The sequence below is a fragment of the Rhagoletis pomonella genome, unplaced genomic scaffold (genome assembly GCF_013731165.1).
Source record: "Rhagoletis pomonella isolate Grant_MI unplaced genomic scaffold, Rhpom_1.0 Rhpom_scaffold_00006, whole genome shotgun sequence".
NCBI classification, from domain to species: Eukaryota; Metazoa; Arthropoda; class Insecta; order Diptera; family Tephritidae; genus Rhagoletis; species Rhagoletis pomonella.
Window position 1 is genome coordinate 19,704,989 of NW_023458560.1, and position 19,341 is coordinate 19,724,329.

The 19,341-nt window shown below is 35.0% G+C and overlaps 1 protein-coding gene across 2 annotated transcripts in view; it reads left to right on the plus strand.

The window, feature by feature from the left end:
* The window catches only part of LOC118740478 (calcium/calmodulin-dependent 3',5'-cyclic nucleotide phosphodiesterase 1), a 737,853-nt gene that overhangs the window by 394,805 nt on the left and 323,707 nt on the right, over positions 1 to 19,341 (plus strand). The window contains exon 1 of one of the 2 annotated variants that reach the window (XM_036472034.1): positions 9,688 to 10,782. The exons of the other annotated variant lie outside the window; for it this stretch is intronic. Coding sequence (XP_036327927.1) covers positions 10,158 to 10,782 — 625 coding nt within the window. The 5' untranslated portion in view covers positions 9,688 to 10,157. Of the gene's footprint in view, positions 1 to 9,687; positions 10,783 to 19,341 lie in introns of those variants that run through there. 2 annotated transcript variants of the gene reach the window in all.

Consider the following 19,341-nt stretch of genomic DNA (forward strand, 5'->3'; position numbering starts at 1 on the left):
AAAATGTTTATTTTATGTTTTAAAATATACGTTTTCAAATCAGATTAAAAAAATATATTTTGATTAAAACATAAAGTAATTTGATATTTAGAAATATACATTGTCATACATTTATTGATATAGAGACACATACTTACATTTAAATTAGTCACAAAAATTAATAATATGCGCATATGTTTTGGCTCTTCCTCCAGGGAGGCCCTGCTAATAATTTGCTGAAATTTTCAATAAAAAATCTAATATAATAAAAAAAGTCAAAAATCGGGGTCAAATGCTATAAGGCTTCATTTAAAAAAGAAAAATTAAATTGAGTGAAAAGCGAAGGCTCCAGTGAGTTACGAACAGTAAATGCCAGTTCTAAACCACTGTGCGCTGAGCTGAAATCAACTTAGCATATTCTTGTTTATAACCGCATTTCACTTCCTACGCACGCCTACACAGCTTTTAAATTTTAGATAACAAAAATAAGAGCACAACTACTTTGCATTTAATCTTCAATTTTAAGCTTAATTTATTTTGTACATTACAAAATACCTCAATCTAGCCAGAATGGCCAGCAATTTCCGTCCACTTCAATTCGCTTATGCAACATTGCACAAAAACATCAAAGTAGCCAAAGAAAAAGCATACAAAACTGCTACAAAATGAAATCACGAATCGATGTGATAATGGAGAGGGAGTAACAAACGTTTATTGGCGCAGCGTTTCCTGTAATTTCCATGCGAATGCCCACCGATTTTCAACAGCCAGTTGCGTTCCGGCCAACAGTATGTCCAACACTGCGTCTGTTTTGGTAGCCAGACCATTTTGTTTTTGCTTAAGTTTCCTGCGGTACTCTGCTTTTCTTGCTCGTTTTAAGCATTTCCGGTGGATACTTTTATACATACATACGACTACAATGTTACGAATTTTTACTTTGTTATTTTTGATGTTACCGTTGCTGTCGCTATGCGTTTATTTTTCCTTCACTCAAAGTACTGCCGTTGTCAGTTAACAGATAGAGTACCTACATATACATATATGTAGTGTCTACATATATAGATACATACGAGGCCATACACGGACAAGTTAATTGTACGTACATACGAGTATTTTAACGATGAGTGCATTTTCACATTTCACTTTACATTCTTGCTATACGTTTTTTTTATTTCGGGTCATTGTCGGATACAATAAAATTGTATGATAACATGCAGATGCACGAAGATACATACATACATGTGTATATACATACATACATACGTGATACTGAGCTTTAAAGCCTGCGCGTGTTTGCATAAATGTTCCATTTCCCATGGCTGTAACCAATTCCAGCAAAAGTGTTCCTTTTTATTATGACTATATTGCTTGGGCACACATTCGGAAATGCGGCAGAGGCACGCACTCATCTATTTGTTTCCACAATAACCGTTCACAAATTGTCACTGCCTCTTTGTCGTTCTTGGTAATTGTTTGCTTTTCACTTTTCCGAAAGTCGGCACGATCTCTGAAAGTGAGTACTTTAAGTCCCCGCAATCAAGCGCATAAGTGCCAATCTATGAGTAAAAAATTTAATTTTGTTTCGTGTTTTTATTTTAGTCTTCAATCCGTAAAAGTTTCGAAAGCCATACTAAATTGCTCTAGCTAGCTAGTTAAATGAGTCGATGCCCAATAGGTTATGTTACGTTATGCTGGCTGTCTCACATAGACGATTTTAACGTCCATAGCTTTGTGAGATTCGTTCACGACCTAGGAATCAGTGCTTTCACGCAAAGTTAAGGAATACTACCGGTCCTTTAGCGAATTTCAATAGACACTTTGGTCCTTTATCGATTACTGCTTGTAGGCTCTGCAGCTGCACCTTGCCGAGCAAGGCGAGTCTTTGCCTGCTGAAGACTGGACACTCTCATATTATAAATATGCTCCACGGTTTCCTGGTGACAAATACATTTCCTACATTTTTTGTTGCCCGCCATTTGACTTCATGGAAAAATACAAAAAAAATTCTTACTCTCTTAGAGCTCTTATTTAGTAATTAATATATCAAATAATTTAAATCTCATACATTTTTGCCAGTCCTTTTTCCGTCTTAAAACCAACCTTGTATGTCGGCTGAACGGGGCAGCGCCTGCTTACAGCGTGGAATAAACCGAAGCACCCTACATGGTGGGGAGCTTTCACCTCTGTTATAGATCGTGGTCGTAAGGAACCTGATAGAGGAACTAAAGAAGACAAGCTGCCGGGTGATGACCTGGACGACGAAACAATTGCGGTTAAGATTAGATCTGACCTATCTGGCTACTAAGTGAACGGCTGTGAGCGAGCTCATCGTCAACCCATGCGAGACAGAACTGGTCTTATTCACTAGGAAATACAAGAGCCTATCGAAACTACTACCTCAATTGAAAGTGCTCGCTTGAGGCTTTCTGATAGTGACCAGCACCTTCTAGACAGAAATATGTAATGTATACCTGATTACACGGATCCCAGCGTGTCTAAAATGGCTCCAAGCAGATTTCCTCAATACATATTCGCTCAATGAATGATTAGGTAAATCTGGTTACAAATCTTCAGACAGGTTGCAAAGCTCCAAAAAATTCAAATATTAAACAAAGTTGGCAAAAGTTGGATATCATTTTCTGTGTGTGTGTAGTTTATATGTTGAATAATAACAATATGGCAGTACATTTTTGGCAAAATTTGGCAGACATTTTTCTGTAATTTTTAAGCGAGAATAACGACACCTACGGCTTTTTTCGGAAAAACGCTCCGTGTTCGCAACGAAGCTCTTCAGTCGACTGATGTCCACTCCCGAGATCTCATCGGAAGTGTGGAAAAAGTGCGGCCCCAGGGGCTTAAACCTTAGGCTCGCAAAAGCAGGGCACCAGAGCAGCAGGTGTTGAGATGATTCCACCTAATCGTCCTCCATGCAGCAGGCGCAGTAAGGGTTATCCATTGCATTATATTTTTTCTGGCAATGACTGATGTATTTTTTTTTTATTTACTTGTATTTATTTATTTTGTCAACATTTGTTCTTCGGCATCCAATTTTAAATTATTGCTAAAAAATCATATAACTTTTTTAATATCAATTACTACACATACATATATCAACTAAATATATATACATACATATAGTACTCGCATATTCAGCCAGGAGTATGGCATGCCATTCCTTTCAGCCATCTCAATAAAATATTAATCGCTGCAATGCAGTTATTAAATTCCAATATTTCTCAGATTGCTTTTATTCACATTTGGTTTTAACTGCCAAGCTTTTATAACTTTCGTGGTTACGCATTACATGCTTTAATTGCACGCAATACCGTGGGTGGCCGTTCATACGTACATACATACATACGTGTGTTCGTGTTTATAATTATGAACGTTAATACAGTAGTTACTGTATCTCTATATGTGTGCAGTTATGTGTACATTAGGGTGGCCCAAAATTTGTTTCCTCCAGCCACCCAAACCCCCTCCTTCAAAAATAAGATGACACGGGGCTTTTTATTTTGAAATCTATTAATAATTACCCGTGCCGGCGGCTCTTTGAAGTTCCCCATGTATTTTAAATGGAGAAAATACCCTTTTTCGTTAAATTGCTGTAAAATCGTTAAAAATAAATATTTTTTTATCGAATAACACGGCTCCTCTTCATAAGTCTTCAAAAAATAACACTATGATGCTCATTTACTAATTTTAGTAAGTGTGTTTTAATAACCGATAATACTATTTGTTATATATAAAAAATTAATTACTTATTTTATGTTTTCATAACCACATCACGCACTAACAGCTCAATGGATGTGTTTGATTCTCTTTTGCATACAACTCAATATTTTCTGTAGGTTTGTGGTAAACAATTTTTAAAAATAGGGTTACCATATATTTGAGACTTTAAAACACCTTTTAACACCTTTTGTTTGAAACTCGTATTTTACTTAGCCGCATGTAGCATGATTTAAAAAAGAAATGTATTATATATAAATGGCTACCTATCCAAAAATATATGTAAATTAAAGTATGTGTTTTCAAAAACCTTTGCTGGGAGTGCATATACCATCCATACCCATATTGTTGTATTAAATAAGCTTACATGTTTAATACGGGTTTATGTCTTTTTTAGAAATGTGGCAACCCCGTTTGAAAATGTTTTTAAATCTCTTCAAACACTTTTAGTTTGGAAAAACTATTTTTCAAAATTGTTTACCCCATACCCACAGAAATAAGGTTTTTTTTCATCGCTCCGCTCCAGTATTTTATTTCGCTACGAGCTCCACTCCCGCTACCAATAAATAACTTTTTTATTTATTTATTTACATATCGAGCCCTAGCCGCGAAAAACGTAGGCGACATTTTTTTGAATATTTTCTTTTTGATGAAATGTATTTAGATATATGTATACACTTCTGCATCCAAAAGAAAATGTCCAAGTTAATTAAATAGAATGGAAATTTATTTAACCCAGTTGTTTTCAGTGGCACAAAAAAAACAATTTAAGTAAATTTATTAACTGAAAATTTTTTTAAATTTTTTTTTTTGAGCTTGATGCCGTTACTATTGAAATATTTTTGGAAAACCAAAAATAAAAATATTTCAAAATAAATCGCCAGAAATTACCAAAAAAAAAAAATATGTATTGAATTTTTTTTAAGGAGCTATAGAGCCAATTAATTTGTTTAGCTCTTTGCTGCAGCTCCGTTCCAGTCTTTTGCTCCTTAGCTCTCTGCTCCTTTGCTCCGCTCCGAAGCCCTGAAAAAAAAACACACATCCATTGAGCTGTTCGTGCGTGATGTGGTTATGAAAACATAAAATAACTAATTTTTGTATATAACAGGGGACTATCGGTTATTAAAACACAATTGGTAAAATTTTTCTGAGGGAAATAGTCTTATTCGATCAAAAATATTTATTTTTAACGATTTTATAACAACTTTACGAAAAAATTTATTTTCCCCATGTAAAATACGTGGGAAATTTCAAAGCCCCGGTGGCACGGGTAAATATGATTTTTTGATATTCTTCAGTTTTGGAGGGGTGGCAGCGAGAATAATGAAAAAGCTTGATTTTCCTATGTAGTTTTGGATCACTCTAATGTACATACATATGTATGCACGTATGCATGTGAAAGCAAAATAACTACTTTAACTAACGGGTTTTGGATATGTTTTTTTTTTTTTGGCCCGTGCCTATCATTTCATTGTTAATAGTTTATGACATTGATTGATTCTGATAAAGTGCTGTATGCGTATCTGACGTAAACATGATCAGAGTGCAAAGTCTATGTGGGTTACCTTAGTTTGAGTATTTAGATATAGAAAGTTGGTAGCTGCCAGGGATGCCAACTCTATTAAGGCTAATTCCCCCAAATTCCTGAAAAACTCCCCTATTTTCAATTGAATTTCCCCAAATTAACTTTTATTATTAAAGGTACTTCAACAAATATCATAAATTATAATGAGGTAATAAGGATAAAGAAATCTTCTTTTATAATATATGCAACTAATACTTCTGACTATATTTCGTAAAACATATCTATCAAAAATGTATATCGGGATGAGGGATTATTCCTTAGAATCATGTATGTATTTCCTTAATGAAATTTTTGTAATTGTCTACATACGTACTTTTTAAAAGTTGTTTTGTAGTAAAATTACCTCCAAGCTATAAATGGCAATCTTATTTCTTATTGCAGTTTTTTAAATTAATTTTGGTAAACCTTCTATGCCCGTCTTCGTGCCCGTAATGAATGCACTTAAGCAAATAGCGAACGATTTTGTGCGAAAATGAAACTCATGATAAGGCTGTATGCATACGTATGTAGTGTATTTATAAATACTTATCTACTTTTATTAGATGTTGGCTTTGCGCCAAACACGAAATAGGAAATGATAGTGTCGAATGTAAAGGTCAAGTGAAAATTGTCACTATGCACCGTTGCAATTTCTATAATATCCACACGGTTCCATGGGGCAATTGCCTTATGTTTTAAATCCGTAACACCGTAATGAGTGATTGTTATTACAAGTTATAATTTTATTCTCAATAGGAATGTTCTAATCGGTTGTATATTGGATTCCCCCAAAATTTAAAGCCATTCCCCGATTCGCCCGAGAAATTCAAATTCACCCAAAATCGGGGGTTCACTCATTTTGTAACTAAAATTTCAAATTATTATCTACGAGTTCTGTAAAATCTAGCAGCTGGACTAAAAAGTATTTTTAAATGGGGTTGGGATTCATCTCAAGAAAATTAACCAAATTATTTGTATACGAGTACATTTCAATTTTTGATCTTTTCGGCTTTTGGTGCCGAGAGAGGAGAGCCTTCTAACGATTCCATTCTGTATCAGTAACAATTTCTTGCCAGAGTTTTTTACAGAAATATATACATATGTCACCGATACAGAATTGGGCTTTAATTTTGTAGAGGCCTGCGACTGGTGAACGCCTACGTTATTTAAAATATTTATTTCTTTCAGAAGGAAATTCCTGTTGAAAAAAGATCAAGAATTGTTCAAAAAAAATTAATCCAATTCATCATTTGTGCAATCATTTAAGTCACTAATATTCCTCTAAGAGTATCAAGTTTCGAACCTTTTTTTCTCACAAGCTTTTCGTTGCAAATCATTAAGGATGCACCGCCCTTATTCAAAATTCTTTTAAATTATTTCAGTTCGGTTAAAGTTGGACAAATAGTAGGACCTTAATCTTGAACTTGGACGTGAAGATTCCGTTAACACTTCGATTAAGATCTTAAAGCGTTTCTAAAAGTAACATTTCTTCAGTGCAAACAAAAAACAAATATTTATCTTTTTTGCAGGCTAATCTGTTCTCGCAGTGTTGAGTGCAAATAAAGTGGAATAAAATAATTTTATTTGCACTCGAAATTTCCATATCAGACTAGCCCATAGAAAAGGTAAATAAAAGGATAATTTTTTCGTTCCACATTACATCACACTCCTACCCTGTCGGAAACACCAACAACGAAAATGAGAATAATTTTTTTATTTGGATTTTTGTATATTTTACAACGCATCTCAAAAAAAACGTTTGCTTTAAAGGTAGATCGGTATCATTTTGTGAAAACTTTGCATTAAAATTCCAAGGTTTCACTTGTGCCTTGCTCAGCCAATATTGAAAACGACATTTTACAAACCACTTTCTATACCACTTATATTTTGACTCGATTGATTGATTTTATTTAAAAAATTAGTTTACAGTAATGCTTAGAATACGAGACATAACCTGCGAAGCTATAGTGATTGTCTGCTGATTTATAAATATTATGCATATCCCTAAGCGAACTTCCGTGGAAGTTATGTCGAGAAATAACTACCGTCGATCAATTTTTGGTGCCTGGAAGCAAGTTCACATATTACTTCCACAGATCTGATTTATGGATGCTTTGTCAGAAATAAGCCCAATTTTTGTGAGTTTTGATTTTAATAAATTACGCTATTTGCTTAGAATCTCAAAATTTTCATAAAAAAAAAAAATATTTAGAGGTTTTGTACTGTCGCCCTAATGCAACGACCTGCCAATATTCGAATTTCTAAACACATTTTTTATTCGTTTTTCTCTCCATTCGACCCTATTGAACATAGTAAGTTCTGGTTGAAATTTTGAACATGTATAATGTATTTATTTTGTAAATATTGATGATCTAATGATTTCTTTAGTCTTAACACATATGTATGGGGCAAATAAAGAACGTAAGAGTATGCCCCGAAGCAGGGCCGTAGCCAGGATTTTTTTTTTGGGGGGGGGGGGGGGGGGGAAATACTGATAAAAATAAAATTTTTCATAAAAACAGGGTTGAAATCTTGAAATTCCTTCCCGTAGTTTGTTTGTAAGTCAAAGATGAGTGGCATTGTGCTACTATGATAGCACGGCCGAGTAATCATAGCCAACTTATGTACAGTAGTCGAAAAAATTATATCCGCACCAAATTTTGACAAGTTTTAAAACATTATTTTTGTTGTTATTTAATTTCGGTTAGTTTTTTATAGTTCGTTCTTTACTAACATCCGTATAAATACAAGTTTAAAGGCAGTGTCACCCGATTGGGTATTTGCTAAAATTTGGTATAAATCGTATCCCAATTGTTTGAACACCCAAAATATTTTTCATTATCCCAATAGAACATCGCTGTATTGTACCAATCTTTTGAATGCAAAAAAAAAAATGTCCCACTATTTTTTACCAATAGCCCAATATAAAAATTTACAAATCTGTACAAATGTACCAATCTAGTGACACTGCCTTAAAAATTTATGCAATTAAAAAAAAATCTACAAATTTTCGTTAAAATTTTTTAATTAAATTCTGCAGTTTTGTAGCCCATTGAATTCTAGTAGAATAAAGTACACGTTTCAAATGGCTAAAAATGTCGATTGATTTTCTAGAATTTTGAAAATTTCGAAATTTGTACGAAAGTTTGTTGAATTTTTTTTTTAATATTGCACAAATGAGTAGTCCACTTGCAAACAGCGTTATGTGATTTTATAATAGTGATCCATAAATAATAATAATAGCTATCTTTTTTTAGCTTTTCGCGTTCGCTCTTCCATGAAGATTGGTCTGCTTCTTTTTTACGACGCCTTCCACTAGGCACCGAAACTACCACGTTTTCTTGCAGTTTTCTAAGTTCATCAGAAGATGGAGACTTTTGAAAGTGTATAAATAAGTATCATAGCGACTTTTGCAATAGTAGTTAACATTTGATGCTATTTTTTCAGAAAATATAAAGATTTTGCACTGTATTTTAGTGGACATGAAACTACTTTAAATACTGGTACGTTACTCACCAAAAACTAAAAATCTAAAAAAAATTACATAGCGCCTTTGCAAGTGGACAGCTCAAATTTGGAAACATGGATTTCCACGGGTTTTGTTAAAGAACGAACTATATTTTTATTTAAAAATATAACAAAAGTTCAATAACAACAAATATAATACGTGAAAACTTGGCAAAAAGTGGTTTGGTTATAATTTTTTGACCACTGTATGTATTTTTTTATATCTTTAATTGGACCTTCACATTGTACATAAAGGAAGTACATAAAAACCTTTTTTTGAAGCTCGTTTTGCCTTTTTCAAGTTTAGGTGCCTTGAAAACCTACATTTCTTCATTTAGGGGGGGGCGGGGGTCAGAACCCCCACACTCCCCCCCCTAAATACGTCCTTGCCCCGAAGTGCTACAATAAAAGGTTGGACATCGAAAATCCGTATTTGTAAATTATACCCTCAAATCACGTAAGCTCTTGGAAACCATACTCAAAAATACGAATGAAAAATAGCACTTTAGAAGGCACAACACTGGAATTTTTAATCTACAAACAAAATTTTACAAGGAATAACAAAAATGCATTCCGAAAAATGGTACGTAATCTTTTCTTGGAACAACAACCAAAACTAATTCCTTTCTTTTTTAATTTTTAAAATAAACGTAAATTTTTGTTTCTTATAAAGCACTTATTTTACTTTTGTTTGTCAATGCATACGTTATGGTCATTCACACGGTGTGGGTTAACTCAGTTAACGAAAATGGAAAGTTAACAGTCAAACTAGCGTTAACTTGCACTGTGAGAACGTAACTTATGTGAATTTATTTTATTTTAACAGTTTCTTTGAACCATAACTACCCCTTTAATTTTCATTTTTCTACCAACTTTAAGTTCTAAGAAAATAAAAATGTACATAGAAAAAGCATAAAAAAGTGATAAACCAAAAAAAATGCAATCTGTAAAAATGAAGCAGAGTAAAATTCATCAGGTGTTCGACAGCTGGTAAACGCGTTTTCGACCACAAAATCAACTAAACCACGTACTAGTATGTATGAACGTTAAATATTTTATGTAGACAACGCTCGCTAATTCGACTAAAGACGCTTCATTTAGAAATTCTACGCGCCAAATTTGAAATTAATGCATTTACTTAAGCAAACCATCCAAAAATGAGCTCAAGCTGTTAAAGTGCAGCGACACAAAAATAGGAATTAACGGAGTGCAAAAAAAAAAAATAAAACAAAAATGCATTAAAAACCTTTAAAGAGCCATATTTAACTTTAAACCAAATTTCAAACGTCCAATCAATACTCAAAAAAAAAAAACAAGAAACTAATCAAAAATTGGTTCTGTGTGTGCGAACTCATATCACCTGGCGACCGCAAACATGGCCGATTCGCCGAAAGAATCCCTGCGACAGCCAACAAACCGCGATTCACAAACGCGTCGCGATAAACCACAAACGCTTAGTGGCATCGAGGCCACCAAAGCGCTAAATCTGCAAGCAACTGCATCCGCCGCGGCAGACAAAAATTTGACGGAAGTGCTAAGTGACACACAGCAAGCGGAATTGGCAGCGAATTTGGCGCGTAATCGGGCGCGTTCGCGTACAGTCGGTAGTCGCGGCATCGGTGAGTGTGGTAGCGGAAGTGGTGGTGGAGGTGTTGGTGTCGGTGTCGGTGGAACGATGGATGCGCGTGACGTGCGCAAGCATTCATGCGACGGTGTGGTAAGCATTGGCGTTGGTGGTGGCAGCCACAGTGGCAGCGGTAACAACAGCATTGTCGATGGTGCAACGGGCGCTAAATTTGGCAGTGGCAGCGGCATCGACGAATTTGCTGGAAGTGATAGTACGCGGCGACGTGAAAGTCTCAACTATGAAGATACGAGCCCATGTAGTCACAGCTTCAATAAGGCAATTTTCGGACGTACTGCACACAGCCGGACTGGCGTTGGTGGTGGCATGACAAGGAAGTGTGTACTCACACTGGACGGGTACTCGTATGTTATAGGTAAGTGGTGATGTAGTGGTGTAGAGCGGGCGGTAGGTGACGGGTGACAAGGTGAGGTATTGGGGCATAAATAGAGATAAGAAAATTGGGATTTAAGGGGGGGGTGAATTGTGGCGCTAACGAGGGGAAGAGACTGCAGCTTATTTCTGGTTAATATTGCATTATGCACCGAGTTCATTAGTGGTGCACTCACGCGAAAGAGAACTATTTCGATCGATTGAATGCGACTTTACTGCAACAATGTGCAGAATGTGGAAGGTGTGAAAAGTATTCAACGAACCAAATAGATGGTAATATTTGAGAAAAAGAATTCGCTGTAGTTTTTAAGCCAAAATTTCTTTACTGGTGATATTTAGGCAACCGCAAGCACTTTAATTTTTTTTGCGAAATATGTACTTTTTTTACTTTGAGGAACATTATGGGTTGCCTTATTTTTGGTTCGAAAGTATTCTCATTAGTTTCACAAGATAATCAAAAAGCAATTATTACAATTTCATTAATAACTTAAATTAATTAAATGCGAAACAGGTTAAAGGAAGCTTTATTTCAAAAATAATTTTGAAAAAGGTTGCCACGCGTTAAAAAATCAAATTAAATCAACTTAGTAAGTTAAATCAACTTAGTAAGTTAAATGATTTCGTGGATCCGGCAAAAAGAAAAACAAAAAAGTTAAATAACACAAAGTTGGTGTAAAACAAAATAGCTTTTTAGAAAGCTCTTTTTCCAAATATTTTTGAGGAGGCAGGTGCTTGGGGAGATAGCTGGTATTTTATTATTTTCTTATTTAATTAATAAAACCAATGAAATAAAAACGAATAATATTTAGGAAAGTTTTGTTTCGAAAATATTTTTTAAGACGTTGAAACCTCTTTAAAGAATTAAACTTAATTTCAATAATAAGTTAAATTGAGCCTTACAGAATGGTTACCAAACCGAAAGAGGTTTAAGAAGGCTTTTTTTGGAAAGTGTTAAGAAAAGTGTCGCCATCTAAAAAATTAATTTAAATTTATTTGAAATATTACAATATCGTAATGTATCTTTGAACAACGTTGACACCTTTTTAAAGATAAATTTGAATTTGATTAATAAATGAAGTGCGAAACATCCTAAGGTTCTGGTATTTTCACAAATAATTGCCAAAGAGTGTTATAGAAGAGCTGCTACTTCTCCAAATTTAAGAAATTTTTTTCTGTTTGAGCTAGATAAAATACGAGTATAAAAAAATTCAGTTAATGTGAAACTTTTATTCAGACATATTTTTAAATATAGTTTACACCTATAAAAATACCTTAAAATATATAAATATGTGTTTTAAACATCGAAAGGTAAGTTATCCTTTATACTGAAATTGCTGATTTAGTTGGGATTGGCACATACATATATTGACCTTGTCCTAGAGTTAAGAGATCGAAAAATATCGAGACTTCATTCACACAAAAGAGGCTGGCTGAGTTAACCGTCTGAAGAAGAGCATCTGGATGATCTTAATAATTATGTTGCAACCTGCACTTAGGGTTCGGTTTTAACAACTCTTAACAGAACAGTTGTTCTTCTTCAATGGTTGAAATTTCAATACATTTCATAAAACATGCTGTGTAGATCTAGTCTCATCATCTTTGTGTCAAAATCAGTGGTTGGCTGAACGGAAAACTGCTTTAAGTGTAGCGAGATCCTAACCTATTTGGACGCATTTCAACGATGATTTCTCCACATATGTAGCTGTATACTTGCAATTTATTGCAGGAATTCTTAATTTAGACACGACTTCATAGAGTCTGCATCTATTCCTGATGTCAAAAGTGTAGTAGGACCTCCTCAATAGTGGGCCTTCGGCTAGTACACTGAGATTCCAGCAAAACCATAAACGCCATCTGCTCGGGGCGTTGTTGTCCTTGAGCTTCATTATGCCTTTGGTGTGATCTAAAGGCAGAGACGGAACTAAATACCTAGGTATAATTCTGGATAGGAAACTAAATTCGGAACCTAACATCGGTGAAAGGTCAGACTTAACGCAAAATGGAGCTTTGGCTCTCGGTAGTTACTTCTTTAACGATTCGAATGACACAAGAGCAATTGGTATTAGGACCTTAAACACTTTTTTAGTGAGTACTAAGTGGTTTTTAAAGACACTTATAACACCATAAATAGTTCAGATTTGGCGCGCTATGGTGATTTCGTTTCTTCAAAAAAAATGTTGCCCTTCCACGGTGCAAAATGTGTTTAAGGGCAATGAAAATGCGAAATTTTTTGGTAGAAACGAAAACACCATTAGATTCGTATTTTTACCTGCTGCCTATCTTTTTTCATCTTAAAAATACGTGTACCCTCCCTCTCTTCTCCAGGCATCATTTTATCGTCGCTCACATCCCAGTTAGCGGCAATTTATTAGAAGATGTAGTTCTATCTGTATTTTCGAATAGCTGATTAAGAAATCCGGATTTCCTGATAACAAAATGCACGATATTAACCGATTTTCTGTATTTTCGATTCTAAAAATAACAAAAAAAAATTACAATTTTGGTGTTTATTAATATAGGGTTCTATTATTTCTTTTGCAACTCAATTGACTCAGTATTTTGAATAGTTGATGGCCGTTTATTTTCCTGAGGTCTTTGATTAAATTAAACAAAATATACGAAGAAGTGAATAATTCGCCACCATATGCTGAGAAAAGTTCCTTTTTGACCAGCGAAACAGCCAGCTCAGCGAGCGCAAAGTGATTCTAGCGCAGGAAGTGTCGGTGATGATCAGTGGAGTTTCTGAGGCTCACAAGTTCCCGATCCAGGTTTTAAGAGATAGTTTTGATCTCTGGAGGATAAATAAATCTCGTTAACCCACTACCTTCTGCCAGGCTGCCTAGGCTTTGCGAAGGCTTTAAAGAAAATTATGTCTTTAGCATTTTACGAAAACAAGCCATATTCAGTTATTTCTGAGAGAAACTGTAACTTTGTTATTGTTTTCCTTTTACATGAATTTTTATCTAAGCGCAAAAAAAATTCTAAACGTTTGCCGTTAACTAGACAGTTGTTCTGCTTTATATGTATGTACGTGTAAAGCTAAGTGTACACGGTAGAGAAAAAACGCGAGACTTAGATAAAAATATCGCTTGAAACGTGTAAACACTCAATAGAGCTCTACGAAAGACTCACCTACACAATAGAGCTCTACGAAAGACTCATAACTTATGCCCCTTTGGTTAAAACACAAGGCGTATTCACCATACTGAACAAGTGAGCTGTCACTCGGGCAACAGTCTTTGCTTGAGCAAATCTACTCTTATGCCAGAGCGTCAGGCCACTTTCTCAACTCGTTGAATATCTGTATCATCACTAGACACGAATAAAGGCGCGAGCTCGATAGAGGACCGCGAAAGAAGACGCATAAAAAAAACTTCAGCGAAGAAAAACTCTTAGCATAATTGACGCCGAAGAAAGACGGGTTAAACTATTTGAAAGACGCGTAAACTTATTTCCGCAGTCAATTCTGTTTGCGTTTGTTACAGTACGTAAATTCCCCAAAGAGTGTGTTGGGGAATGGTGTTGAAGTGACAGTTCTTGGCCAAGTAAAAATCTGACACGTCTTTCTTCGCCGTCAACTAAGTTTTGCTTCTTTCTTCGTAAGCCACTTTTTTCGTAAGCCGCTTTTTTCTTAAACTTTTTTTTCGCGTCTTTTTTCGACGTCAAAATACTAGCGCACCTATATTGGTGTCTAGTGGCGATATAGTTTTGGCTGGAACTGCTCGGAGAAATTCCTTTCAAGGAAATTTCTAATAGCAAAGATTGTTTGATGTGAAGAGAAACTTTGCCACCACTATCAAAAATACATATTTAATTTTTAGGTACATTTATCTACTTTTAGGTAAAACTTTTTTCGGCAATTAAGTACAATTTAAAAATTGAATTTTCAACCCTAGTGCGAAAAAGTATTTTATGACGTCAGCGAATAGGTGAATGCTGTCAAATCAACGAATGATTACACTGGTCTACAAATTTCAACTTTTTTTCTGCGAATAAGACGGGACCTGGTGTTTCTGAACGGATTTTTCGTGATCGCGTGCACCCTTAAAGCAGGGGGTGTATTTGTGTTTAGGGGTGCAGGAAAAATTGATCACAGAAAGAATTTAATCTTAAACGATCATAGAAAATTAATAATGCCAAGGTTTTAACTATATTAAAAGTCGCTGATTACGAATCTGCAGTTAGATTTTAAAAATTTAAGATGACGGGTCGAATATGGTGGATATAAAAATTGGACTCCTAGACACAAATACACCCCCTGATCTAAGGGTGCATGCGATTAATTCGGCATAGGGCTCATTCGAAAGGGCACGATTTAGCCTTTAATTTCTGACATATACAAAGTTTGTAGCACGTCAGGGTTCAGCTCTACAATTTTTCAAAAATGGCCAAAAACGCTGTTTTTAGGGGTTTCAACCCCTTTTTTCTCGAAAACGTGACGTGATGGGAAGTTTTGGACCCCAGATTCGTGTTCAGCACGAAAAATCCGTTCGGAAACACCAGGTCCCGTCTTATTCGCAAAACCCTTGTAGACCAGTGTTATCGGTCCGCGGATGGAGCCACCTTTATTTTCTACATCGTAGCTCTGATATATATACATATATACATTTATACAACATGCGTTGACAACAATTCAAGATAGAAAACTAATGAGGTTTTTTTTTTCTACTGAAAAATGTTACCATCTCATGGCTCTCTTACTACAAATACTAAGGACAGGGCATTGAAAAGGCAACATTTTTTGTAGAAAAAAAAACGCCATAACTCTGGAGGATAGGAAACAATTGTTTGTATACCATAAACACAGCTTGTAGAGTACGTGATAGAGAGCTCTACCGTGTGAACTTCATTGAGAGAGGAGATTTTTATTTCAGTAGAACTCTAGCGAGATTTCTCTGCCGTGTACCCTTAGCTTAAAGGTAGATATGCCTCCAAAGCCAATAAAACAAGGGCACATATTTTAATTGACAAGATTATGATACAGTTAGCAGCACAAAAACTCTCTAGATAAATGTATAAAAAAAACGAATCGAAAGCGTGTAGGGCCACGGCCAGCAGCAAAGGCTAACCAAATGTACGCGTCCCTTTGACAATAGCATAAGCGCATGGTTTCCAGTGTTCTTCATACGCCCAAGAGTCCTTGAACGCAGCAAAAAATTTACAAGGCAAAAAATCAACAACAAACACAATGACTGGGAGTGAATTGTAACTTTTTCAACTTTTACTTCTACAAAAAGCAAGCGGGGGGGAGTTGTACTGCATGCACCATGTTTGACAAAGTTTTATGCACCTATACATACGAGTATGAAATATATTTATTTGCATGTTTGTTTACTCGTATATATGACGTATTTCTAATGCTTGCATAGATAGTACATAACATTTACATTAGCGTGGGCCAAAAATCCGCTTTTTTAGAATTTTGATTGGTTATGGCAAAAATATGGTTAATTATGCTCTAAAAATAATCTGTGTGAAGGAAGACAATTTTTGGTCAATATCTTAGGCTCGCCCAATTCCGTCAAAGATCAGGCGCTAAAAAAAGTATTTATTAATGTTTATTTTTTGAGCACATTGAACTTTGATGGACTTGGGCGAGCCTAAGATATTGACCAAAGATTGGAATCTTTCACAAAGATTGTTTTAAAGCATAATGAACCATATCTTTGCTATTACCAATCAAAATTCTAAAAAAGCGGATTTTCGGCCCACGCTAATGTACATAGAACAGCGTATGGAAAACTTTGTTTGCTTATGTAAAATGCGTTTCAGCCTTTTGGGACGCTTCGATGACAGCAAAAGCGACAGGTCGGCGGCGACCAGCCATGACCGTGTCATATGCACAAATATCTTTTTTGTGTGTAAGCGGGTGAAACTTCAAAAACATATTCCTAAGTGGTGTGCAAACAGGTCGAGCGGTAAGTAACAGTCCTTCTGCAATTCCCTGTGGGTCAACTATAAGGGACCATACGGTACAGCGGGTAGGGAATGAGCGTTTGTGTCCAATGTTGCCGGTGGTACAGAGCTTAATTAAGTAGTGGGCCGTGTGTTGTTTTTTATTTTACTCATTCTTAAAAAGGGCAACTTTTGGATTTTTTATGTAAATATACAGAGCAGCTTGTTAAGTTTGAAAATCACCTGCAGGCACATAATAAATTCCTTTTTAAGGCTTGTGTAATTGAAGCGTGGAATTTCGCTTACAATAAAAGTTTAGACGAAAAATGATTTAGGTGTTCGCTTGCATAAATTCATTTGGAAGGCAATTGATGTTTTAAGTAAGAATTTGAAAATGCTGCGCATATAAAGGAACGAATTTCCTCACCCTGTTGGAAAAATTAACCAACTGAAAGGAATTTGAGATCCTTAATTACGTATTTATTCGAATTTGTATTTATATGTAAAAGCCTTGCAAGTGCAATTTTTAAGTGCCAAAATTGGGTTATTTAAAGCTTTCAAAAATGAATAATTTACTATCAAACAAAAATATATACTTACACATAAATCTCACTGGGAATTCGACTTGTTACATTACATCAATCATTCAATGTAGATTGTCCTAACAGGAACAGGGCGTTGGTTAATTTTTATTATGATTCACACGCTCAAAGAAGCCTAATCTTAGAACACAAAATTACTGCTTTAAATAAAACCTATAAATATTTTATATCCGCAAGGAAACTTTTTACTTCAGTAAGATACCAACACCGTGATTCATCTTAATAGGCACAGCTTTGAGGTGAAACTCCTTAATCGAGTTCGGAGATATTAGCGTTAAATATTTAACACCACGTCGTTCGATTTTCGAAAATTGGGTGTCAAATTAAATGACTTCACCTCTAGTTGATTGATATACATAAAGCACAATATCAAACAAAAGAGGTTTAGAAGGTTTTAGTTGGAAGATACTTTTAAGAGCGAAAGAGTTTTAGGAAATCTTTAGTCTAAACAATTAAAATATGTTCATGGTCACTTGTTTAAAAAGTTTAATTCAAATTATTTAATAATTTAAATATTTAACGCCGCGGTGAAGGTAGCATGGGTATATGGAGAATGCGCGGGCAGAAACGAACAGCTGCGTTGAACGCAACTGGTGATGGGGAGATGCAGAGACAAAGGCAAAGATTATGCTAGTGATAGGTATACACATATGTACATGGATGACAGTAGCAACAGACGCAGAGAAAGAGGAAGATGAATACGATGACAAAGATTAAAGATAAAGCTAAAGACGAAGATGAAATTGATTGTGAAAATTCTTTTTGAAATTTAAGATAAAGAATGAGATTAGGATTAAAACAAACTCGAAGAAATAGAAGTAAAAACAAAGACCAACAAAAATAACATGAATAATCAGGTAAGCATGAAGAAAAAGGCGCATATACAAATAAAGATAAAGAAAAGGATAGATATAGAGATAGGTAGAAATAAAGATAAAGAGTCAAAGGTAAAAATACAACTGGAGATTAAGAACTTTTATTTAATCTTAGTCTTTACTCATCTCAACTCACCCCAACTCCCTCACCATGCCTCAATTCACCTAACCTCATCTCAACTCACTCCATCTCATCTTAACACATCTCTGCCCAACTCATCTTAACTCACCAATGTCATCTCACCTTAACTCACCACGGCTAATCCCACTTCAATCCAACTCACCTTAGTTTATTTCACTTTAACTCACCTCATTTCGCCCCTCATCTCACTTCAACCACAAGTAAATATTGTAGATATGCATTTTTCCTCAACCGCAAATAATAATTGAACCAAGCAGTTTACTAGTAAAAATAAAGCTTTTTAAAAAATTAAAACTAAATACATATGTCCTTATGTATGTACATATAGTATATTTGATTATTTATTGCTAACTTCTTCCATTCTGGAATTTTCTCGATTAAGTTTTGCTTCTTCGCGCGTGAGGACTAGACTTACGCAGTTTCTTTTCTTTATTATCCGAGAAGTTACTTCGAACCAAAATCGCTGCACTCCTTTCATTTTCATATTAAAAGTCGCATCAGATATATCTTAAAATATCTTGATAGTTTGCTAAGTATTTAAAATTTCCATTCGCTTTAGTATCGAATCTTATACTTCCAACTCAATTTAAAATACATAAATTTTCATAATACCTCAATTTTTCAAAGCAACATTTAATCTTTTTTAAAAGCGCACAATCATCGTCAACTCCAACTATGTATTGCACACTTGCAACAATTTGTCTGCTGATACAGCTTAAATGCCATTGATTGACACCGTCACCAGCAAGCGACAACCAATCGGCTTAATGTTTCTGCACACAAAAAAGCGGTGACCATGAGAATAACTGAAACACAAAAACTAAATACAAAAGCTGGAATATTGTAGCCAGTGTTACCGCTGAAAATTTTTCGAAAGTCGCAAAAAAAGTGTCTTCAAGCCATTCACAGATCGTTTATACCATGTGTGTAAAGACTTTCATTATTTTACCTTTAGAAACTTATTAGGGCATATTCTTAGTCGAAATAAAATTTTTAGCTTTTTGCAACGGAAAATCTGCCAAAAAAAA